The sequence below is a fragment of the Copidosoma floridanum genome, unplaced genomic scaffold (assembly GCF_036245765.1).
Source record: "Copidosoma floridanum isolate Cflo_tuat_1 unplaced genomic scaffold, Cflo_Japanese_pri ptg000021l, whole genome shotgun sequence".
Lineage (NCBI taxonomy): Eukaryota > Metazoa > Arthropoda > Insecta > Hymenoptera > Encyrtidae > Copidosoma > Copidosoma floridanum.
Window position 1 is genome coordinate 6,743,240 of NW_028321898.1, and position 27,220 is coordinate 6,770,459.

Consider the following 27,220-nt stretch of genomic DNA (forward strand, 5'->3'; position numbering starts at 1 on the left):
TCATGATTAAATAATAATCGACTTTTACAACATATTCGTTGATTTTGGTAAAAATTCTAACATGATAGTGTAAAACAAATAATTTTTCTGAATTCAGTGTCAAAAAAACATAAGAAAAATATGATCTGACCCAGATCTGGACATCTTTTTTTTTGTAAATCTGATAATTTAGAAAAATTCCTGCGTACGGTAAGTGCTTGGCTTGACCATAACATCAACTAAAACGAATAGTTAATAAATAAGTATGCAAGAAAACATATTGAACATACTGCAAATTAGGCATGTAAAGAAGCATTTATAGGCATGAGAAAAACTTTAACACAAGCTGTAGTTAATTATATTTCTAAAGTACCACTTATTATGATGTGTAATAAATCGCCGCTATAACTAGTAGCATGTTTAAGCCTACTAAGCGTTTGCTTGACTGAAATGCAGTAAGGGTACTTGCAAATTGATGAATAAACGATTGCAATAAGTTTTGGAGTATCATGATTTTATGTCTATGTATACGCTCGTAAATTCATTTTAAGAACGAGTAACATACCACCTTACATATTTTTGCACCAGAGAAAGAAGTATTTCTGGTGGCATCTAGTCATTTGCAAAACTGTGCATATTTTTAGTGTTGTTTTTAATTGTAGTATGAAATAAGGTTGCCAAGTATAATATTGGAGAATCAAAATAGTATACCCGAGATTACTAGCTTACATTATGTAGTTGAGAAAAATACAGTTTAGTTTGACTAGAAAACTGTTGCACATGAGGTTAGTGTTGATTAAATACTATTGATTGTAATTTGCTTTGTTTAATATGGATGGCCTGAATGTAAAATTAAAAAGTGTCCAGAGAAATTGAAAAGTTACTTTTATCGTAAAGACAAATAATCAATCGAGCGTCGAGACTTCATCGAGTGATCGTGCGTGATAGTACCACAAAAACTCTAAGCTTGAATTGTGGGGCAATGATACGAGTGTAATTTTTTTCTAGAAAAGTCTCTGACCTGGTATGTCGTTTGATAGCTTGACATCGATAAGGATGTGGAAAATACAAAAGTACTGTGAGTACTGTTTCCAAGTAATCGATAGTCCCAGGAAGATTGTGTTAACACTGTCGCTTGGCCTGACAACTTTTGTCAGAGATTTTACGCTGATTTTGCTATTCTGTTATTTGATTCCACGTACTCTTTATATGTGGATGCATACAAAATATGTATGTGAGCATAGCCATTAGTTTAGTTACGAACTACCACTTCGCGTAATGATGGATTCTGGGACATAGTTTAAAAGTGACGAATGTCAAACTTTTTTTTCAATTAGGGATTAAGCAAACGTTTCCGGCGCCAAATTAACTGGCAATGAGTGGGGTGGCGGAGAATTTTGTCTGAAAATTCAAATGAAAATAAAAGCTACAGTAAAAGTAAAGAAATTCGTGTAAGTACAGTGATAAGTGGCATCGTGTCTTAAGCTATTTTGTGCCCGAGGAATGTAATGCAGTTACAGAGCGATAGTGCTTATGTGGCGAATCCTACTTTTTCTACCAAGGGAACACCAGCCTCTCAAAAACGCCCGAGGTAGGAAATGGTACATAACGTTACTAGGGCACAAAGTACACACATGAGCGTTCAAAGGGCAGAAAAGTACTTTAGGCCCGGAGGGCGCAAAAAACTTTCTTGCCCGTTGGCTGAAAGTGATTTCAAGGGCGCAGAACAGCAGTTGCACTTTAAGCCCATAGTAAGAAAAGATCATTTGCAGCGAATTTTTCATATTACTCGCTAAGATTATGTTTCACTTGATGTTTCTGATTTTGTGTAACATAGTATTTTCTTACCATAGGCACCAAGTGAAACTTACGCTTTGCGCTCTGAGGTCACACTTTGCACCCTTGTAATCAGGGGTGGTAAGTTACATTATTTTCAGGCATGGAGTCTCCTTGACACCCCCCCCCCTCAGTTTGAAATAACATAATTTTCATTCATGACCAAAAGTTTTTTTTTAATTTATAAAATATAATTAATAAGTAAAATAAATTTTCATGGATAGTTGCCCTAAAATTTTGTAATAAAAAATAAATGGTTTTATTTTGTAAAAAGAACTTACTTAAATTATAGCAAATGTTTGACATCTAATATTTTTTTTAGTAATACTTCAATAGTTATGATCACTTTGGACCCATGGGCAGAAAAGATTTTTGCGCTCTCCAGGCCTAAAGTACTTTTCTGCCCTTGGGCCCAAAATACTTTACTGGGCACAAAGTTTTCCACGGGCGAAAAATTGCGCTTTGCGCCCTCAGTAAGAAAAATATTATACGCGACTTGGGCAACAACATACAACAACCACGCCCTTCCGGCACTTATTTTTGTACTTTGTGCCGTAATGACATAATGTACCATTAAAGCACATTTTAAAAACTTTGGTATAATACGTTATTTATAAAAAAAATGAATTGCGTAAAAGGAAAAACGTAAGATTAACATCATTGAAGTCACAGTTGTTTTTAATAATGGGCTTTATCCCTTATTGTATCCTTACTGAGGCTCTGCCCATACACGTAGAGCTATTCTTCCTTATTTCTAACTAACAACTATCATTCATCACTATCTTTGATAATTTTCGAATGTAAGAAAAAAATTGTACTTAAAAAGCTGCTCTAGTGTTGAATATACATTAATCACATATTTGCTAAATAGTTGTATTGATTGTGTATTGTTTTGAGTAAAAAAGCATTATTGCAATGTATACTCTACTAACAATATTGTGTAATGTTTTACATTTATGTTTAAGAATCTTTTTTTTCTTTATTTACGAGAATGATGACCCACCCATGTACAAGTTGCATCACTGAATCAAAACCGATAGATTTTTTTAATTTACATTACAGATTACTTTACTTAGTAAACTAAAACCAAATTAGTTACAGTAAAGAACTGTGATGGAATGTAGTTACTAGCATAATTTTAAAACATGTGAATGCACAGTGTATTTTAGAAATTAAATATTAAAAAATTCTTTATAAAAAGCGTTATTTTACGCTTAATTCTCAAGATATTGACCATTTAAAATAAAAGGTTTTGGTTTTAAGGACGTTCGGTAGTGATTGAATTTTCCAACGAATTTTTCTGAAATTTTGACCAGACGTTTTCATTGTTGTTACAATAAACCAGTCAAAATTTAAAGAGGTTCCTCTGTTTCGTTTTCGAGATATTGAATTTCAAAGTTAAGTCATTTTAACACTGTCGCTTATGGGAGAACTGACTAAATCACAGTTTTAAGCAAATTGGGCCAGTGAATTTGGCCAATTTTTTTATATGTTACAGATAATGTTATTAATTTGATGTATACCAAGTTTTGCGACGATCGTCTGATTCGTTTATAAATAAAAAATTAAATAAAAGCTCGACCGAAACGCAACGGCAACGTCGCAAGTGGCGGGAAATTCAAAATGTTCCAGGATGTTGATCAGTAAATATCTCAATATTATTGTAGATATTTATGCATTCACGCATAAAATACAAGCTTACGTGTGTGCGTGAGTGTATGTACAGAACGCCCACCCCTTCCCATAAGAAACAATAAATGTTAATAACACGCTATTTATTTTTTTTTTTTAATTTCAAATTTATTATTTCTTCTTAAGATACAAATTTTTTGCACACTACAAAATCACATGCTCATAGTTTGAATCACTCATCTTAGAAATCATCCTACTTATCTGACATCCCATGCTGTATGAGACTTGTCAAGTCATTTAAAAATTCAAGTATCTTATTTACACTGGTAGCTCTTTTGATTAAAGGGCTTTGCCCATTTATTAGAAACGATCTTAAACCATCATTACCTTCCATAAATTTATCAACAATAATATTAAAATCTACTTTATTTTGACTTAGATTTTTAATCACTGTTTTGGGAATGATAGACTAAATCTACAAATAGAAATACAATTGTTACAAGTCTTTCTAATTACTCATTTATTCATTTTCACTACACTTTTATAATAAATCAGTAACAAATACTTACAGCTTTATCACAAAAACATTGATACACGAACGCTGTCGTAACCGACGCAGCACGCAGCAGACGAGCAGACAGTGTAGAGTGTGCAGAGACACCTGATGCGTGTACATGAACACTCACACATTTAAGACCCGTACGACGTTGCCAAATCTTCATTCATCGCTGGTTTCCCCTCACCGCGCAAATGTTTCCCCCCGCTAACACTACCGAACGTCCTTAATAGTGTAAAAATTGACTTTGATGCTTCGTTGTGAAACACATGTTTTTAAGTAAACAAGGCCATAACTTTCAAGTAAACTTTATATCCTTATTTGTATTAATTTACATTACAGAGTTGCTTACTTTCTACACCGTTTGACACCATTGTAACCTTTCATATTTTAGGATCCATCACTATTTTTTTTTTCTTATTTCTTGAATTGTAAAGAATGTGTCGTTATTGTCACTTTGTGGCAACGTTAAAGAAATGAAAACTGAATTTAATATTGTGTGCTGCTTGAATAGACAAATTATCTTGATCGATTGAGTAAGTTATAAAGAATCGTGACTTCAACAAAAAAATCAAGATTTATGTATTGTAAAACTAATTTCACCAAGAAGTCAATTACTGTTTGGCTCTCATTTTTATTAATTCATATTCTTTATGCCCTAGTGACGTTGTGTACCATATTATGGCAAAAAACATCCGTAAAATTTTTGATCTGATGACAAATGCGTAAGTTATAAACAAGCTGTCTTTAAACAGTTGTTTATATGAATTTGATGGGGGATAGGTCCCTAAAAGACTTGTCATGAATTGCGTCATTGGCACACTAATGTGAGCAATGCACAAAATAAGAGGGAATGACGTAAGATAACTGTGGATAGCAAAATTAAAAAAGTTAGTTTTGATCCAATTAACGGCAGTGTAAGGCGTCAAAATCAAATTGTAAAATAATGCATAGTTATGGAACAGAAACATGATTTTATAATATATTGACTACAGATCCAGCTAATTAGCATCCCCGGAGAAGCCCTGTGTTTCAGGAACTAGACTTTGATGGTAAGGCTGACGGTCCCTGCCCAGCACCTAGCATTGGATCTGCTAATTGATAATTCCTATTTAAAATTCTAACACTGTTTTGCATTATCTCAGGCCCAAAGACCTGTGGGCCAAGAAAAAACCCTTAAAATCACATGAAAGGAAAATTCCACAGAAAAACCTGCCCCGGAATAGCTGAGGTTCATAGGATATTTTTTCGTTGACAACTGTTTTTAAAAATATCTGCATTTATCTGGAATCGAACCCACGATCTATAGAACAATGCTGTATTAGTGTCACGAAAAAAAGAACGCTCCTGATTTTTTTTTCCTTTCATTACAGGTATTTTGAATCTTTGTCGGCATATTTCATGATATGTATAAGAAAATATTTTATTTCCAGTCGGACTGATGAGTTAACACCAGAAGAAAGAGATGCACGTACAGTATTTTGTATGCAATTGAGTCAACGAATTCGAGCACGAGATTTAGAGGAATTTTTTTCAAGTGTTGGAAAGGTTCAGGATGTTCGCTTGATTACATGTAATAAAACACGGCGATTCAAAGGAATTGCTTACGTTGAATTTAAGGACCCTGAAAGCGTAACACTAGTGAGTATTATTATTATGGTTGTCATTATTACTAATATTTTTGTTATTATTATGTTATTTGTATTCTTAATAATGTTGTAAATATTATAATTATCATGATTATTTGCATTTGTGTGAATTTTTAACTATTTTTATCGCTACATTAAGTATCTTTCGTTAATACTCCTGTTGCTATTAGTTGTTCTTACACTTACATCTCAACAAATACCATTCTTTCTAGTATTTTTAAACAGTTCTAAACGGAGATTAAAGACAACTAAATATTTTTGTAGCAATCCAATAAGTTTTTTATTTCTTAGAGTTGTTCAGTCATAAGTTAGAAATAAATTATTCGTATTTGAGAAGATGGATTAGCTGAAATATTAATCTTAATTAAAATAAATTTTTTGACAGTACTAATGAATAAAAGCAACGAATATAAGGGCAGTTATATTAAAGTTATGTTTTTTAACTTTTTCCACATTTAAGCTCGTACTTTGTTACCACTAAGTGTTAATAGTAATGTAGGATAAGCGTACAACCTATTCCATGGTTTCCATTTAATACTAATTATGTGATCTTAAATACTTCTGCTATGCTTGACCAAACTCTTGTGTTTTCAATAATTTCTTGTCATGTCTGTTCTTCAGAACTAGAATCATTTAAATTAATAAATGTTTGACGGCAGTATTTGAAATAAATATTGTAAGCAGTAAGAAAATACGTCGTTTTCTAAAATTTCCAAATAAATATATATTTTTGTACCTTTCAAAAACCCAATAATTTGGTATAATTAGTACTACTTGTGTTTATCAGTGTTCCTCTTTCTTTCTGTGAATAGGCACTCACGTTTTGATACCAATCCGAATTCCACACCTTACTTCACAAATTGTATTTGAAAGTTCTGTAAAGTAATTTGCTTGTCCACCATTTTAGATTTATGTTAAGACTACTTTTATTTACAAACATTATCCTAAGAAGTCTTCTATTTATTGTTGACGGATTTTAAAGTCATAAGCTCTTGAGATTCTTTGACTAAAAATCCAGTACATTTCTTATTTATTTCTTAAGTACGTATAATATCATAGTTAATTATTTTAGACTAAGTAAATGGATAACAAACTGAGATATAAATGTTTCTAAGTTCTATTTATTATTGTGTATTTATGTTTTCAAGCTAAAGAACCACCGTATTAATTGTACGTAGTATGCTTCTTTAATAGAATAATTAGTTAGTTAAGAGCTCAAATTATTTCTTTAATTTGCCTTTATGCAGCCTAAAAGTCTGTACAACTGAAAGTGGTGGCGCAAGACAAAAAAGTGCATTAGTCTTGGAATAGATGAACGTGCGAAAAGTAAAAGTATATAGTAAAAATAGTATGTGGTGTTTTGGTATCAGCGTTTTAAAAATTTTTCATATAATTCATAAAATTAACCTAGGTCAATAAGTCTTCTTGAATCTTACAATCACCAAAAATCAATCATGCTTACATGGATAGTGTTGATCATGCGTCCATAGTTTCAAGGTAATAAGACTTATTTCAAATTTCAAATTAAGAATTTTATCGTAGTAAAGTGAATTTTTGCGTGATGTTCAGAGTGAATAAATACGTACAGTAAAAATGTTTGAACTGAAAAAGCACCTGGAGCTTATCAATTAAACCGTAAATGTGAAAGCAATTATGCTGTCTAAAAAAAATTTTCTCAATGAGTCTTCTTGTTTTATTGCAAATATTATACTAATTTTGAGAAGTTAACAACACAGAGACATTGCAATGTCATTATGCAATATGTATTGAAATATTAAAATATTAATTAAAACTTATGTGTTAGTGTAAAGTGTTCTTGTTTTATTGACACTTGACTGCAAATTTTTCATGATCTTAATAATTAGTAGTAAACAAAAAATTTATATAAAATACAATAATTAATTATATTCTACATAGACACAGCATTATCAAATTCTCTTATGCTCTTAGCTCAATCTCTATCCTACTATTTTTTCATGTTTAAGTTGTCTATTATTGTAGCAAAATTATTTATTTCTTGTAATGGACTTTTTACTACTTATTTTTAACGGACTTACAATCAGATTTTTCTGCAACTGTTTAATCATCTTTTTAGTCTTTCAAAAAACCTATACACTTTCTTACGACTAGGCACATATAATTATGTAGTGCGGATTTTCCCCCTGCACGCATTATGCCCAAACCACCTAGTAGCTGAAATGGAAGCACAATACGTAAATGTGTAGAGCTAAATGCACTAACTTATTTATTAAAAACAAGTTTATGTACAAATATACGGCTAAATGATGTTTACTTGCACATACATTCAATGACAAATTACACGATAGTTATATTTTTCTCAATAAAATTCTGTATTTAATTAAAAATGTAATTTTGATAACAGTATACAAAAATATCTTAACAATGGTAGTATAATTTAAGTTATAAAGTTGATTTGATTTATCTGTTTAGAAAATTACTATTTGTTGTATTACATTTTCATAAAAAAACTGTATTTTATTTCGAAATATTTTTTTTTCTTATGGACAATGGATAATCAAATGGATAATCAAATTAAACGTGAAAATAGATTCAGAAGTAGAAAATGTTGATTGAGAAAAAAATTTAATTGACACAAGATAGTGAATAAAGAACAATCATGTGAATTCCAACAAAATTATTAAATATTGCTCTATTACATGATATCACATAATATTTTAATATTTTATGATGTTATTATGTTGTTGAAAATCACTTAAGTTAAAATTTTAATTCAGTGTGACTCAGTATTTTTTTTTTTTTTTGGAAATGTATTATTCTTAAAATTTTTTTTTTTAACGCTTCAAGGAGACGCTTTATAGTAACAGAAACAACACTTATAAAATTCTATTAAGTAATTTATGATACATTGTTTATTTAATGAAACAGTAACTCAGAATATATTTTTAAAATTAAAAGCGAACAGCATAACTAAACTTACACTCATCAACTCATAAACAATTATACACGGTCATGGATGATTGGGCAAAATATTCGCAAATAACACCTGAAATTAAAATTTTATTTTTTAAGAAACAAAAATGTATTTATGCCTAGAACTAGCATTCCATTCTTTTTACTTTCAAAAAGTATGACTAGCAGTGGAACTTGAGATTTAGTGAATGGTTAATCTGGTTCCTTAGGATCAGACCAAAACAAAATAAGAAAAAATGGATTTAATTGTATGAAAAAGGTTTTTTGTGGTTTTACAAAAAAGGTTTAAAAATATGTGACAAGACTTAACGTGATGTATAATTACAAAAATCTTCCTTTGTAACAAATTGATAGTCAACTAAGAAGATTGTTGTCAAATACCTTTTGTTTTAAGTAAAAGAGATATGATCGTAAAAGACACTATTAAATAATAATTTTATTAATTTCAGTCTTGTATTTTACAATGAAGAGTAAATAATTTTTTTTAAATGAAGTAAGTTAAAAAAATTTTATTTCAAATAAAAAATAAAAAAATGAAAACGTTCAATGTCCCAAAAAATTGAAAAGACGAGCAATACTTGCGATAAATTGTGAAAAAAATTTTTTTTTAAACTAACTACACTGTACTTACAACTTGTGATAAATGTTTTCGTTTTTCAAAGTATTCTAAGTTTTCCTAATATTCTGAATCGTCGGTAGTAAGTGGAAAAAAAGAAAAAAATTAATTAGTGCACTTGAAAAATTTTTTTTAATTACTTTGTTTGACAATAATTTTTTTCAATTTATAATGCATAAGATAAGTGACAAATACTGCATTTCGTGATAAAAATGTTTTTTTTTGTTCTTTCTATGTTCAATTAAAAACATATTTTATTTTTATTATTCTTTGACGTTAATCTTATTGCAAATATATATAATAAATGTATCAGCATTATAAGATTCAATAGATCTAAAAAAATATGCTACCATTAATACATCATTATCTTCAAAAGTCGAATTGTAAATATTGTCATGCATTGTGCTTATTTTTTATAAGTATATGATAACTTAGTGTTCCTTTGTTATAAATAATTTTACGTATTTTTTATTTAATTACACTTTACCTTGTAGTAAATTTATAATATAAATTTTGTGATAAATCTAGTATCAAAATAAGTCACGTTAAACAAAAAGATCTCGTAGTACTTAATAGTAAGTAATTAAATAAATATTAAATAATTCTTGTCGTGACTTAATCACATAAAAACTTAACCTAAAGATTTTGATAACCACAAATTTTTTTCGAATCGGGAATTGTGTTACATTTTTATAATACGAGTCAATATTACTTTTTACTCTACGAAAAATAATAAATAAATAAAAAGTTAAAACATGAGTTTTTAATTTGTAAATGAATAGTAATACGGAAAATGTATCTTTTTTTTTGTTTGTACAGAAAACAATTTTCTTTAGTCTTAGCGTTTTCCATAACTATCAACAAGTTTTAAGTTGAAGAAAAAGGGGTTAAAGTAACATTATATTTCAATATAAAGGAAAAAGGATTGTTTTCTTTACTTGGTAGATGAAAATAATGGTTATATTTGCTGTATAAATATTCCGTAAGCTTATTTATTAATTTTGATTGAGTGTGGTTTTACCATGTTAGTTATACGCAAAATGATAGTGTTATAAGTTCTTACATTTAACTTGAATAAAATGGGTAAAAAAAAAATTTATTCATTGAAGTACTTATAGTGAAAGTAATGTTTTGATATTTAAAAATAGTTTAAAGGTACTGAGCCCATTTAAGAAAATGAAATAAAAAAATTAATTTTAACCACACCTATCAAAGTAATAGTTAAAATGCAGTTGAAGGGTAAAGAAGATTCAATAGAAAGTTCAAGAAAATATAATGACTAACTAACTGTTTCAGTTTTACTTTATCGTAAACGTGGCCGAAGTGGGTCTGAAAAGCTTTCAAAGAGCAGGAGAAAGTACTAGCTAAAAATAATGTTATTGCATTAAATGATTAAATAAATTTAAATTTAAAAAAACTTAAATTTGAGAAGCTAGGAAAGGCCAAACGAGTGTTATTAAAGTGAGAAGGCTAAGGGTGGGTGGATGAATCCTATGAAAATGATGGTGTATTGGAAGTCTTAGTGCCATTATGAAAATGAGAGGAGGAGCAAGAAGTATTATCATAACGAGGGAGATTGTGGAAGCGCTGAGAAAGGTTCTTCAAAAAATTAAACCTTATATAATTATGAGCAAACTTAACTAATTTCATTGATCTACCACTCAACCTTATACTAAGGGGGCTGAGGGTTGGACCTTAACATAATAAGGAGTTTTCTTCGGTGAAATCGATAATGGTTAATGGCGGGTCAATCAAATTTGTTGCCCAGTTAAAGTAATGGAGAAATGAAAATAATTTAACTTACTTCAAGAGGCAACTGAGTGGAGATACAAAGAGAATTCGTGGAATGTCTCTTCAAAATCACTATATAGTATAGGTTAAAAGGATATTATTTTTAGGATTGGGTAAATTGGTGTTTAAATGGGTTTGACAAGGGTCTTTGCCTCTAAATAAAAATACCACTTTAAAAAAAATCTTGTTTAATTGACAAATAAAATCATAGACATGGATCGCATACCGCATTAAGGAAAGTATGCATTTCATTAATGTTCCAACAGAAAATAACACTCGAACTCCAAACGCTGCGTACAAATAGACATAATGTAGTATCGACGGATTTCTTGTTTACGTTTGATTGGGAGCCTTGATTCCGCAAGAGACTTGCCTATAGCAGGCTTATATACTTCAAAACTATAACTTCAATGTATGAATAAAAGTAACCAACAGCATTGCGTCAAAAACTAACGTTTAAGTTAACACGGTGATACCAAAGATGAAGGGAGCCGGCAAATTCGCACAAACTACACTGTCAGCTTTGGCTAAAATCGCAAGACCTGTAGAGCGTACATGATATTTCCAAGGTCCATCGACGATAAACGCGTTAATTAAAGTGTAACCCATAATCGATACAAAATAATATATGGCTAACACACTATGTGGCTGTGGCACTGTCAACATAAAAAATATCACCAATAAATCAGTGCATATGCGACGTTGCAGTTTTTGCGTACTTTGAATAATACATAGCGTAGATAAACAAAAGAGAACAAAAAAAAAATTTTCGTTAAGTAAGGCAAAGCACAATGTGAATTAAGAATGCTCAAGAGATCAGCTATACAACGGGATTCGAGGCTCATGCTGACTCGAGCGCTAAGATAGAAATTAGAACGCTAAGAAAGAAAAGAGAAGTTTATATAAATCGATTTTCAGTACATACTACACGCGCATGTGTGTATGGGAATCACTTTTGCGAGGTATATGTATATATCCGCTTTTCTCCTGCGTGCTCTGCGTAACAACCCCTCATGTAAAGTATTGATGTTAGGCGTATGTACATCATGTACATCATATCAGTTAATCAATTATTTATTTGATTAAGTATTTTTTTTATGCAGGCTAATATGTAACGGTGGCATCACCGAGAAATGACGTGAAAAGCGATTTATTCTGAAACAAACCACGTTTGAATGATATTTTTAGGGCAAATAGCTTTCAAATAAGCGGCAATTAAAAATACGTTCCAAACTACCCCTAAAAGAGTTGCAAGGCAATGCCATGGTTGCTTGAGCGCACGGCGTTGCCACATTGTCATTCACTAAGTCGGTAAATTGCAAGATATCGACGATATCGTTAGTAGTTATACCTGACCCCGGCGTGCTCGCAAGCGCGTCTACTATAACAGCTCTAAACTATAAGGTTAGATGATAGAAAGGTTAAGTGGTCATGTAGAGTGCAAAATCCGCATACAGAACCCCTTTGAGCTCTTAAAAGTGAGAGAGAGGTGCAGAAAAGTAGCATTGGGCAAGACCTCTCTCTCTCACTCACTCTTATGAGCTTAAGTGGTTCCGTATTATGGATCGCGGAGATCTGCAGGTACACGTAAGTAGCATGGAAGAGACCTCTCTCTCTCTCTCTCTCTCTCTCTCTCTTACTCTCATGGGCTCAAACTTTTCCGTATGTAGATTCCGTACTTCAGGTGACCGCGGCCTTAGACGTATGACGTTATCTGCTCCACCTGCTGTCATATCTAATGAAGGGCCTCGGTTTTAAATGATTAGCATGATGTTTCGAGTCTCTATTATGATTATTATGAAGGACTTGTAGACTGACACAACAAATATTGCAGTAAATAGCTACCAAACAATTTTTCGTGTACCTTTTTGTTGTAAATTTACTTAAAGTAATTTTTAAAAATTCAGCTTTTTAGATTTGTCTTCCATTTCCAACCACTAATGGTTAAGCATCCTTATCTGATTTGCAGAGATAACAGTTAAAGTATTTCATTGTGACCAAGCTGTTCTGGTACTAGTGTCATTAAGAAAGGCTTTTATCATATCAATTAAAGATAAATTAAAGCTCAAAAAAAGAGCCACTACCAATAAATTAAATACCAATAAATAAATACCTTTTTTAAATTATCAAGGTTTAAAATAACTCTCACATCACATTACATTAATATTCTTCTTTTATTAATAATGTTATTTTTTTGGCGTTAGTATCTTGTCGTTTGCAGAGCCTTATCACTAGAAACAAACATAGAATCACAAGTTGTTTGGTAACTATTTATTGCAATCCTTGTCGTTTTAGTTAACAAGTCATTCATAGTGTAACTTGAAAAATCATAAAGCTTAAAGTGATGTACATTATGATATTTGAATAAGTCAACATTGTAAATGACTTGTCAAATAAACCAAGTATAATAGTTAATATCTAATTTGTGATGTTTTTATAGTATATTTGTTATCAACATTATTGATTATTCTGCTTGTCAGATTTGAATCTTAAAAACATCATGTGAGCAGTTATAGCACTTTGGTCGTTTTCTCAGTCAACCAGATGACGATATTAGGCCAATTAATGGCTGGAATTGCTTGAATGATCCTTTTTAGGAGCAAAAAAACAGAAAGCAAAACGTTTTAATTAAAAGGTACATTAAATTGCAAATTGTTTAGTAACTAATTATTGCAGTAATGTTTGTTTAAGTCGACAAGTCTTTTATTAGCTTCATGCAGTAATTCGAAATAGCGCCATCTGCATGAGGAAAAATGTTGATAACTAACAGTAATACATGGTCTATAGTGGACAATCACCTTTCATAAATTTGTTTTTTAAATTGAACGTATCTTGGACAGCTTAAATTTTTTCTCATTATCAAGTATTATTTGAGAAATAAAAGATTTTATAACAACAAAAAATAAAAAAATAAAAAAATTTATTTTTCACTTCTTAAGTTTTACTTAGTAATAAAAATAATTTTATTATTGTCAAAAATATGTTATTGTTAAAGAAACGATTGATAAAAAGTCAATTTTGTTAGAGGCCGTGTATTTGTCAGCATATTATTATTGTTTATATTTTACAGCCACTTAAGGTCCCGTAAAGGTCCTGTTTGGCTCTGTATTGATGTGTTAGAATGCATATGTATGCTATCGTCATTGGCATAGTAAGGAACTGACTCAAATTTTGTTGTGATATCAATCATTTACATAGCAATCAGGACTGATATTTCACATGGCTTCCGAATCATCAGATCATAGTTGGAAATACGCACTGAAAAAAATTATTCTCGGAGAGGTGCGAGTCAAGCGAGTAAGGACCAAGTTTTGAACTCGTGATCATGTGTCACCAAGCTCCCGAGCTACAAGAACCGTAGCCTCAACCATGTTGCTGTCTCTCCTGTAACCTCCCCCCCCTCCGTGTATACTTGATCTCTTACGCCTGCATTGCATGTGGTAGAGCATGAATGGGGTATGGTTTTGCCCCGCCGCCACCGCTCGCTGTTCGGCGGCCGCTATCTCCTTCTCACCGACTCTTACAAAAAATGCCAAAATCCTCTTCACGATTTTTTCCTAAGTTTTTGCGTTATTGCGTGTGTAGAAATGTTTCAAGAACAGTTAACAGTTAAACAATTACAGTTTTCAAAAAGCCCCTAACTTCTAGCTCATAAGCCCATTCCCACACCACGGTTGGGGTAGTGCTATGGCCCGCTATTTTTTTTCTGAAATTTTCTAAACGCTTATTTACTGCATTATTGAATATATATAAGAACGTGACATTATATTTTTATACTCAGTCAATAACGAATAAACAAATAAAATATTTAAACCATGGGAAAAGCTTGCAGCCCTATTCACCACAAAAAGATAGAAATCACATTTGTTGAAATACGTCAAATAATGAGCATCGTCATGAAACAATATTTAAATAATAATTTCATTGATTTAGTACATTTATTTATTATTGAAATGAACTGTGCAAGAATATTTTGGACATTTTCATATTTTTGCTAATGTGAAGTAAGTAATTTTTTACATTTACTTTTAGTTAACGTCAAAAACTTTTTTCCAGAGAATATTTTCTATTTCTAAGTAATTATCACGTTCTATAAGAATACAAATTCCATTCTCGTTTTTGGATCTTGATAACGCGACGTATAATCGATCATGCAAAAACAGTGATTTTTTCAAATATAATCCAATATTATTAAAACATTGACCTTGAGATTTATTCATAATCATTGAAAACGCTAAGACTAAAAAAAATTGTATTCTGTGTAACATAAAAGGTAATGATGATGCATATCCTGTATTAAGAGTTACTTTTGGTTTACAGACATTCGTATCAACGTAACAATTGCTCCAATTTTTAAATCAAGCTCTTGCGGTGGTAAGCCTTTACGAATATTGTTTAGAAATTCAATTGGACAATTTGTATGAATATCATCAGATTTATTAACACCCTTGCAAGAAGCATGAGCTATGCTGTAATAAGTTTTGATTTTTCCTTTTACATGATTTAGAATTTTATTACTAAAAAAGTGAGTATATTCGTAATGAGAAGTAAGTATAACGCTATTTATTGAAAAGTTAATATCCTTAGCAATAATATCGGAACAAACATTAGTTGTTCTCTATTTATTAGGTACTTACAATGATTAAATTTTTTCTTCTCCAATATCTGATAATAATTTCGTAAATGTTTTGTCAGTTGAACGAATATTGATACTAAGTTTTAAAATACGAAACAACGACCAAAGATATGATAATTTAATACTTTTTTGTATAATCATGCTTCTATTACTGTTTTTTTAAACTGGAAGAATATGTCTGAAATCGCCTCTTAAAGCAATGAGTTTAGTACCAAAGTGGATATTTGTATCACATAAATCACGTGATGCTCTTTCAACTATTTCTAAGGCTTTTTTGGGATTAAAGAAGCCTTATCCCATACAATTAAATCCACTTTTTTTAATTGTTGTGTTCAGTTTTAAATTCCAAGAACAAACTTTTTACATTGTTCAAGTCTAATGGTAAACGAAATAATCTATGACTGGTCATTCTTTTCGGAAGTAATATTGATGCTATACCAGTCTATGCCATAGATAAAATTCTTTTTCCGCAAGAAATAAAATAAAAAATTAACGTTTTTTACAGAAACGTTTTTCCTGAATTTCCTGGGCCATCAATAAAAAAATTTTATCTGTTTGTTCTCATTTAATTTTAAAAATCCTGATTTATGATCAGAGAGATTCATTACGGCCAGAGAGTGTAAATACCATATACCATTTAGTAAAGTAAAAAGGACCTATTATACCTTTTTTCCGAAAACACTATGTAATCAATAAAGTAATTAAAAAATTTTCCTAATTTTATCTCTTTGAATATTTTCTACGATTAGAAATGAGGCAAAAAATTTTCTTATAAATTTATTAAAAGTTATTTATTAAATGTACACTTCTTTTGTTTTGACTCTTGAACTACTTTACAAAGATTTTTTTATTTTTAACTTCAAAAAGCAACTGAAAAAATGAAGGATACGAGCAATGATGAGCCTCAAATAAGAGTTAAAGTAAATTAGAGTTATTTATTTAGTACTAAGGACCTAGAGGTCCTATGAAGTACGGTAACGTTAATACAATCATTAATGGTACAGAGACAATGTGTATATTAATAACGCAATGTAGAAAGCAAAACTAAATAGTTAATAATAACACTGGTTTCGTAAAGGTTCATTGAACACTCATAAATTAATTGTAAAGTAGACGAAACAGATAAATGTGTATAAAAATAGAATAAAGAAAGAAAAGAATAAATAAATTAATAAATGTATAAAAATAAAACAAAACTGTAGGCATGTATCAATGAAGTCACTAAAACGAAGCAAAATCACACTGTATAAATAACGAGAGTTTGCGGCAAATAATAAAAAATAGCACCAGGGAGCAAAGAAACAAACAGAAAAAAATAGTTTTAGAAACAAAGAACACGATGTTAAACAGAGAACACTAAAACACATCATTTCACACAAGTATCCCAAGCGCCGTGCAGAGTCACGGCTCATCAAATCGTCCCGCAGACAGATGCTTCTGAAGTAGTATCTTGAAGCAAAGGTTAATGTGTCTTTTAATAATTATAGTCAGGTTATTCCAGAGTTTTGCAATATGCACTGTAAAGCATTTTGGCCAGCAGACAAAGGCACAGATAAATACAGCGGTCCTCGTAGCTGGGCAAATTAACCATCATGTAGGCTGGGGTGATATGTTCGTACATCTTGATGCCCATGACAAAACGCAGTGCAGCGTTTTTTACAACGGCGTAGATTAGTTCTGAGTTAAAGAGACAAATCCAGAAATAAACTAGAACAACAGTCAAGGTACGGCGATACTGATTGATATAAATAAATTATAAATAAATAGTCATGCTTCAAACTACCAAGTTTGCATTTCAATATTATTAATTGATGTGTGTTCATGTTTTATTGTGGCGTCCACTCATAAGTTGATTAAAATTGCTAACTTAACTCATCTGCAAATTCTTTTTTCATTTAGTGGTATACAGTGTGACGGAAATGCAGAGACATTATGTTAAACTTCTTTGTAATTCAAAAACTTGAGTCTTTAGTTAAAGCTATTATTATTTTCGTAATAATAATTTTCATTGTAAAATATTTACATGTGACATTATATTTTGATGAAGTTTTATTATTGACACCAAAGTTATCGCACTTTAACTCCAAAAACTGTGTAGTATAATATCACTAAGATAGTTTTCTGTTAAAAATTAATTATTTCATAATAAAAATTACTGCTTGGTAATCAAATCACACGAAATGAATTTTATTATACATTCGATTGTGACCAGATTGTTCCTTTTACGTGTGTAACGTTGCGTTTTCTCACCCTGCGACACGTAGAGTGTCCCGGCCAGGGCGGTCCCGAAGCAACGCTCAAAAACACTTAAATTTTTACCGATGGCTGTACTGGAAACGACGCGAATGGCACTGCACCTGAAACGCGAAAAACACCATCGCTTAACGACGCTCGTGGCTCGGCCAAACTCAGCTCGGCTCCTGGAGATTCTCACCTAGAGGAAGTCCCGCCGGGGGTATCCCGCTGGGAGGCAAGCTACTCTCCTAGGCAGAAACGAGTCTCACGACCTGAAAGAAAACGCTGTCTGGCAGTGGCCTGCAAATAACAACACGAAAAACGGATTTCTTGGATTATTAAGTTAACTTCATTCGTTACTACAATTACGCGGGCGGCGAGGCCCAGAAAATCTCGTTGAGATCCGGCGCTACGCCATGACATGAATTCCGACAATCACGCTTCTCTCTCACCCGCTCTTGCTCTAACGATCTCTTCGATGATTCCAGGGGCCGACTCCCGTGGCTCGCCCTGGCTACACGCGGCCGATACACACAGACACACACACACGCTCCCACGCACTACTTCTCGCGACAATACTATACGCTACTTTACCTCGGGGTTTACCATTTTGCTCTCTTCTTCAGCGATTAAATAGGCTGGTGACCTTGACCTCGCAGTTGACAACTGATGACGGTGGTGATGGTTCCTCGGTCGTCGGGCGCAAGGTTGGGTACTAGTGGCTGATTGTGATCTCTGGCTGTCCTTGTCTTCTCTCTCTCTCTCTCTCTCTCTCTCTCTCTCTCTCTCTCTCTCAACTACCGAAATCGCGAAAAACTCAGGAGCTCTGGTTTGCGCGGATGCTACTACAGAAGTAACGCGTTAGGCCCACCAATTAGTGCAGCCTCACGCATTACCGTACTATTTCTCTGTACACAGGTACATCGACAGTCATACTAGCTACTCCTGCTCCTGCACATATACTCCTGCTCATACGCATACACTCGGGCGTGGCGCTGTTTACAACAGTAGACGACTATACTATTGGTACATATTGGTGGCGTGGCGATTACAAGCATATATACATACGTGGCGAGGTACTACAAATCCTTATTTACTAAGTACATGCGTGTGTGTTTTCGTACGCCGTAACTCTTGATACATGTGTTCCCGCAACTCTCTTATCTTCTTTTCTATCCTTGGCGCTACTCCTTGTATCTGATTACTCTCACGTAGAACATGAAACACATAGACCCGGCCCTTTATTAGTTTCTTGTAAATAAAAATAGATCCCACCTTGATGACGCGCTTCGGTGCTTAATACTGTAGGGTCATAGAAAAATGACTTTGTCATACGTGGATAATAAGGAGATAAGGAGAATAATGAGAGAATCAAAAAGTAAAGTAGACGTTGTACGTAAAATAAAGAAGTTAGTGGTTGGAACTGACCAGTTAGAGGGGATAAGTGCGACTGGTAAAAAAAATTTACAGAAGATACCAGAAGAAATTTATGAATGCATCTATGGATTGTAGTACGACAAACTTTTATTTTCAAACTTGCATCAAAGAACCTTAGCCTCAGTAAAATTTAAATTTTATTGCATACAAATACCAAAAGTAGTACTGTTGCTGAAACTGAGTAAAGGTTGTAGCAAACAAATTTAAGAAAATTTTATTTCTATAACATTACATACGCAGCAAAAACAAAAAATCACGGACTCCATGAAAACTCTTATTTAAGCATTAATTTTACTGACAAAAATGCATAATCATATTAAATTGATTACAGAATTTGTTAAAAAAGACAATGACCATAAAAGTGACAAAGAACTAAAACGCAGTGATTACAGGAAAGTCATAACAAAGCTGTGTAATAAGTTATGTAATGGAAAAAAACATAAAAAAATTTCAACAGCTTAGAATATTGGAGTCCTTTAATAATTTTTAAACTCATCTAATAAACATAATGCCTTAAATAAACTACACAACGCAAACACTCTAATATATAAAACTTACTACCCATACGAATGCATTATAAAAAATTACAAAAAAAAAAAAAAAAAAAAAAAAAATCACTTAAGGACCAAAGCAAGTTCTACTTTAATTCTGTGTGAATCCTTCTCACCACTTGAGTACCGTTAAATTTACCTGAAAGACTTACTTAGGTCACGCGAAAGTCCCACGAAAGTCCTGCTCAAGTCCCTCGGAAATTCCGCAGGAGTCCTGCTCAAGTGCCGTGGAAGTCCTGTTAAAGTTCTGCCCAAGTCCTGCTCAAGTCCCGTGGAAGTCCTGCTCAACTCCCACCCAAGTCACACTCAAGCCCCGCGGAAGTCCTGCTCAAGTCCCGCAAAAGTCTCGCTCAAGTCTTGCGGCAATCCTGCCCAACTCCTGCTGAAGTTGCGTGGAAGTCCTGCGGAAGTCCTGCTCAAGACCCGTGGAAGTCCTACTCAAGTCACACTCAAATTCCATAGAAGTCCTGCTCAAGACCCGTGGAAGTCCTACTCAAGTCACACTCAAATTCCATAGAAGTCCTGCTCAACTTCCGCCCAAGTCCCGCAATTAGAGTTGTATTTGATAAAAATAATATAACGTAATACATGCAATAAAAACCGGAATTAAAAAATACAGAACTAAAAAAAATTAATTTATAAAATTATAAATACTATTCAAAATGTTCACTATCATGGTCAAGATAGCAGAAAAGTCTGCGAACAAAAGTGTCCGTGACTCTGTCCACCATTTCTGATGCAACACTTTCAATCACAGCTCTTGTACGATTCTCTTGGTCTTCCATGTAGTTGACTGGATGTCTGTAGATAGCATCTTTAACCATACCCCAGAGGAAGTTATCCAGAGAATTAAGGTCAGAAGAGCAGGGAAGCCAGGTTATAGAACCTGGAAATTCACGGTTACAAGGGTAATCATAGTATTGGTGATTTAGAAAGGATACAGCACTTATGTACTGCATAAAATGAGAAAAAAAAGGTAAAAGAATAACCAAAAGTTAACTCATAATCAGATAAGTATAGTATTGCAATCAGGAGAGTACGGCAAGGGCATAGTATTACGATTTACTGGACAAATTTTAAATTGATTTTGATGAGTAGTTAGGGTACCTTGACGCTGGTCATACTAGAAATTGTTAGGAATCGATATCTCGTTAAGATTTTGATATATTAAGGTACATTGTCGTGAAACAAATGCAAAACAATGCATAGTCAACAGCAGTTGTTTTAATTTTGTTTTTTATACTTGGTGGTGCATGCAGACATGTAAGGAATATGTGGCTCACTGTAAGCAGCAGCAGTAAAGCTTACGTAGGAAGACAAAGGTTGAGGGCAGTCAGTTTTTTTTCTCGCACACATTCGTGGAGTCAGGGTATTAATAAAGCTGCAGAAGAAGACACATCAGAGCGTATGTATTCGTGTACTTCACAAGTATACAAGAGAGAAGGAGTGACTGCCCTTAACTTATCTATTTTCCTACGTGGGCTTCACTATCTTTACTTTTGATGCTAATTTTATCTCTCATATGTCTAGGGCAATCGCATTCTACGTAATCTGACGCATCTGTATTAAAGAACACTCATGGCAGGCACAAAAACTTTCCTTCCATGATACTTATTAATGATAAAAATTAATTCGTTGTAATTGTTTTTGGTTAAGAAAATCAGACGCCAATAATTTGAAACCTTATTATTCTTTGCCATTGCCTTACTATGCCCAGTACTGCTAATATCATTGACATAAACTAATAAACTGAGTATTCCAATAAGTTTGCTGATGTTGGGATTTAAAAGAGGAAATATGAACCACTCATGCGGTCTCTCTTTCTCACATCCTGGTGTCAGCAAGTCCGATCGAATGCTAAGTTAATTAGCACACATCTGCAGTTAATACTGTGGGCTACTGTGTATAAATAAGTAATATTACTAATACTATATTAAATAAATAATAGGGTAGCAGTATAAAACTTTACGTTGTATGTGCTAAGGCAAGCTGCGCTTACGTCGCACAGTGGAAAAAAAATAACTTTTTTTGTTCAAAAATCGGCCGACACCACGCTTTTCGACATACTTCTCCCATTTTTTTTTATAAACTCCTTAGATGTCAAGCGTTAGTTTTTCATTGTCACTTTTTCTTAAGAATCCAAACCCTAACCTCAAAAAATCGGGAAATACAGAAAAAACAGATTAAAAAAATGAAAATTCCTGTGAAAATTAATTTTCAGAGGTTTTTAAGGTCTCTGATCATAAATTTATTGTTTTTTTATACAATATTAAAATGGCAGATACAAAATAGCGGCCAAAAACTAATAATTCCGATTTATTGTGCGTTTTTCCGTATGAATTACTACAAATGACCTTTTTTGTTTCTAATTACGAACTTACTACTTTTATTATGAAATTTAAAAATGGTCCATACAAAATGGTGATTGGAATCTAAATTTTTCATTTAATAATCACTGTATGGACAATTTTTACTTTAAGTTTCGTAATACAAATTATATGTTGTTTCCTGAAAATTAAAATGTCGTATGCAATGTAAAGTGGTACACACATGGATTCCCCTTGGTTTAAATTACAAAGGAATCTCTCGTATTCCAGAACTTAAAGTAACACATACAAATACTCACACACCTACAAGTGTCTACGTATAAATTTATACATGGGACGCTCTTTGTCAAACGGAACAAAGATCTGCCCAAATTCTATAGGTCGTAAATAATGTTTGATGGGCGCAAACTCTAACTTAGTTGGTAGGCTTTCCGTTGCCATCTGGCTATTTTCCACAATTCAAAATGGCGGACCAATATGGTGGCTGCAGTTATTCGAAATCACTCTGAGGTAGCAGTCTTCACTCATTTAAAAAAGTTTTGGACCTTCAAAAATTCAAATTAAAGGCTAATAATGTGTATTTTCAATCGCTGATCACAAATCTATGCTTATTTTTGATCGAGCACATAACTAATCCTTTCTAACCTCAAAAAACTTCGAAAAAATGTAGTGAAAAATTCAAAAAATTTATTTTTGCTACCAATTATTCAAAAAAATTTATTTCACCTTTATTGTCTAATTTTTTCGGATCATCGTATTGTTTTTTTTAGCAAAAATAACAGTATAGTACTAAACTACTCAATTCCTGAAATGTCTGAAATAGAGTTTCTGTGATGCCTACAAAATAAAGGTCAAAAACACATGTAAAAAAAAGTAAGACATCTTTTTTTTTAATTTCGTAATATTTTTTAAAAGAGTGAGGTTCGTTATGAAAAAGCGCATAAAAAGTATCTACTACAATATAGTACGTTTGGTAAAAAAATCATGTACAGCAGGAAAACCTAAGTCGTATAAGGTATTTTAAGTCAAGTAAAACACAAAAAAATTAAATCACTGTTTACTGTCTTCATAAGTAGTTTATATATGAAATATTTTATGTTTCAAGTGTAAAAACTTTAATCACATTCAGTTCATCTTTGAAATAGATAGGTACAAATAAATCAGACAGTTTAAAAAAAAGTAAGTTCAATTATTTTCAAAGAAAAAAAAATTTTTATTTTAAAGAGAAATATTTTTGTCTATTTTCTGTAGTTCGTTGGACAATGACGGAAAAAAAAACAAAGAAGAACACATCATAAATACAAATTTATAAAGTTATTTTTTTTAAGTTTGCAATAATTTTTCTCAAAATTTTTGTACACCCAACATGATAAGGCATCTTTAATTGATGTAGTATTTTTCAGGTTGTAGGAATTGTGTACTAATTTATTTAGAGCAAAGAAAAATAAAGCAAAATTTTTAATTTTTGAGGGCCATGTTGTCTCGGCCATTTTCAAATTGACCATACAAACAAATGATTCTTGATCAGAGATCTGAAAAGCCCCTAGAAACTCATTTTTGCACTAACATTTTTCGTTTCATCTATTTCTTCTGCGTTTTCCGATTTTTTAAGGTTATGGTTTTGACTTTCGAGATGAAATAGCAGTGACACACTAAAGTTTGTTTCATAATGATAGAAATAATTTTGTAATCAGCGACGGAAAAGATCGTTGGTAGTAATTTATACGAAAAAATGCAAGATAAATTAGAATTTCTAGTTTTTGGCGACCATTTTGTATCCACCATTTAAAAATTGTATGAAGAAACAATAAATTTATGATCAGAGACCTTAAAAACCTCTGAAAATTAATTTTCACAGAAATTTTTATTTTTTAATCTGTTTTTTCTGTATTTCCCGATTTTTTGAGATTAGGGCTTAGACTCTTGAGAAGAAGTGGTAGTAACACATTGAAGCTTGACATCTAAGGGATTTATAAGAAAAAATGGGATAATGACGTCGAAAATTGTGGTGTCAGCAGATTTTTGAACAAAAAAAGTGCTTTTTTCCACTGTGCGTCGCAAATATATACTACTGAAAGGCTCGTACTCCTCATACGCACCGGGAATAAAGACCATTATTAGGATGTAGTATCCAAGGACGGTAACCACATCAAGGGTATTTCAAGAACTAAGTAAGATATCGTTTGTGAAACACTTCCAGAATGTTTATCGTCATTGAATTATCCTAACTGAATATTACAATTTATTCTAACCTTATTTTCTTTAACTTTATAAAGTGCCCACATGAATCGCACTCTTGGCATTGTAATTCAAAGTAAACAGTAGAAATTATTTGCTCCTGTTTAGCAAAGTACTGATTTTGAATCAAATAGGTGTAGTACTTTGAAATTGGCAAATAGTAGCAATGTTTAAAGTAATATAGTTTAGCATATTTCTTGGAAGCTTAGGAAAGGCAATATTGATCACGTAGGATAAATAAGTTGATAAATTACCTCTTCTGCCGATCCATCGTCCAGGAAATATCTCGTTAAGGGTATTAATAACGGGTCGAACTACGTTTACCAAAGTCTCATCATGCTGATATTGTATTTGTTCTCGCACATCCTGCGGTAAATTTTCCAGCTTTCCAAAAAGGTGGTGTACGTATTATGAAAATGTGGTAGCCTGCAGAAGTCAGACGGTCTTCAAATTAATTAGGCCCAATATATTGTTTGTTTCAATAGTATAATTTTTATTGTACAAAAATACCATAGAAAAATGAAATCGTTATAAGGTTGTGTGAGTGGAGATAAAGGCGTGGATGACGATTCTATAGACAGCTTATTAAATTGGACCTATTGCCAAATGTCAGAAATGTGATATGAGACCAAGTGATTTAGGAGGTAAATCAATTATATGTCTTTTGTGACAATCGTACTCTCTAGTATGCAATCAAAAACAACTTTATATCTTTATAGTTATACTTTATTTTTTCTTCGAAGATTATGTCTTTGAGTACCCTCGCATAATTCCGACGACGTCACAGTTTCTAGCCGTTTTAAACTATAAAAACGAAAAAAAGCATTGACTAGTTTTTACTTTGTCCTTTCTCCTCTCGACACCTAATGACACTTTAACTACTTTATTTTTTCTAGAAGCTGGAACAATAACAATGGCCACGAAGACAAAAAGAAGAAGTAAACGATTGTGACTGTGAGGAGTATCCTACTAGTCAACGTTTTTGTGGGATTGCCATATTGTATCGGTTCTGTATACTGAAGTCTTACTGTTCTGCACAAGCGCCAATTGTATAATTTATTATGGGGAGTCCTAATAGAGTTGTGGCCAAATGAATACTGACTTCAACGAGTCTTAACTGAACTCAGTTAAATCCAGAAGTTAAAGGAAAATTATTAAAACTGAACAGTGGTGATAAAATACAGGCTACAAGCATAGATGATTGAGTTGAAGTCAACTAAAACCTGTGTCTTGTCCTATGTAACATGGGTCTTGAATAACTCAATACAACGGAGAATCAAAATTAGATAGTAGTAAGTAAAAAAAGACTAAAAACTCAGATTCATGAGACGAAGTCAGCCTTAACTGTGCTAGTTAAACTGTGCCATCATCTTGAATATGTACAGGGTTACTGTAGACCAGGTGCATGATTGGTGCTACCCTCATTTTTCCCCCAAAGCCCATATTAAATTTAATGGAAGAAAACAGTTCAAGTTGCCGTTATTGGTAAATTGACCCCCGCAGTCCATAAGAAACAATATTACAGTGACTAGTAGTGCCAGCCCTCCTCTCTCACCTTATGTAACCAGTGAATAAGTTTATACCATAGAATAAACTAACTCGTATAATTACGATGTAGCTTTACTACATATGTATATCATCAAAATAAGAAGCAATATTTGGCGTATAGTACATACTACCTTATTCCCAATAATACCAGCCCACTTGTTGATTGAAAACTTACTTGGTGGTTGCGAACAGCCACCATATAAGGGTTTACCTCAGCCCAACAGTGGTTGTTGTGAATGTTAAATGTCTTATGTCTGCCAAAAGTCGATTCATCCGTGAAAAGGATCCTCTTGTGGAAATTAGGATCGTTGGCAATACGATTTATCATCTCTTGGTAAAATACAACCCTGCAAAGGGTTTTTCAATGTAACATAATAAAGATACAAGAATAAATAATGTGTTTTTCAGTCAACTATAATAAAATGACATCCACTTCTTTAAAATAATGAATCCATCCACTGATGAATCATAGAAATTTTTCCATAACATTAAAATACTCGAAAAATAACCGGTATCAGGTCAAAAACTATACATTTTTTAACATTGCAAGATCATCTTGCTCATCAAGATGCTGCACACGAGTGTAGTGGTATGCGTGCAAGCGATTATCCTTGACAATTTTTTGTACTACCCAATAAGATAGCTCTAACTCTTAAGCAATATTTCTTATACTGCAAGTCGGATCCTCCTTTATACACTGCAGGATACGCTCTCCGTTCCGCACATTACGGAAGGAACATTCTGCGAGGAGCACCAACAATTTTTCCATCATGGTTACCACCACGTGCGGCTAAGGGCATCACATTACCGTCTTCGTGGAGACGGTTACAAGCATCACGGATAACGTTTGGATTTAGATGGCGGCGGTTTGGAAAGCGTTCGGCGTAAAGCTGAGCTGTTGCAGCAGCGATCGTATGGTATTCACCATTCATCTACATCATCTCACAGTACTCCGAAGGCTTGAAAGGTACGTGTAGTGGTATATTTAGGCGTGCAGCTATGATACCAGAGCCCCTGTCATAATATATAAACATTATTTTATAATTAACTATAAAAATCTATGTCAAGAAAATATCCAACGAAATCAAAATAACTATTTGCTTACTACAAGCAATGTACCGACGAAGAATCTACTAAATGCCAATCAAGTACCCACCAAATGTTTGCCAAGTGCCAGACATGTCCCGCGAAGTGCCTACGAAGTACTTCCCAAGTACCTGCAAAGTGCCAACGAAGT

The 27,220-nt window shown here is 32.6% G+C and overlaps 1 protein-coding gene across 2 annotated transcripts in view; it reads left to right on the top strand.

Annotated features, from left to right (window-relative positions):
* Caper (RNA-binding protein 39-like protein Caper) overlaps positions 1–27,220 on the top strand; it is a 498,386-nt gene that overhangs the window by 218,663 nt on the left and 252,503 nt on the right. For both annotated transcript variants that reach the window (XM_089594184.1, XM_089594185.1), the window contains exon 5: positions 5,437–5,644. In XM_089594184.1, coding sequence (XP_089450310.1) covers positions 5,437–5,644 — 208 coding nt within the window. The remainder of the gene's footprint in view (positions 1–5,436; positions 5,645–27,220) is intronic.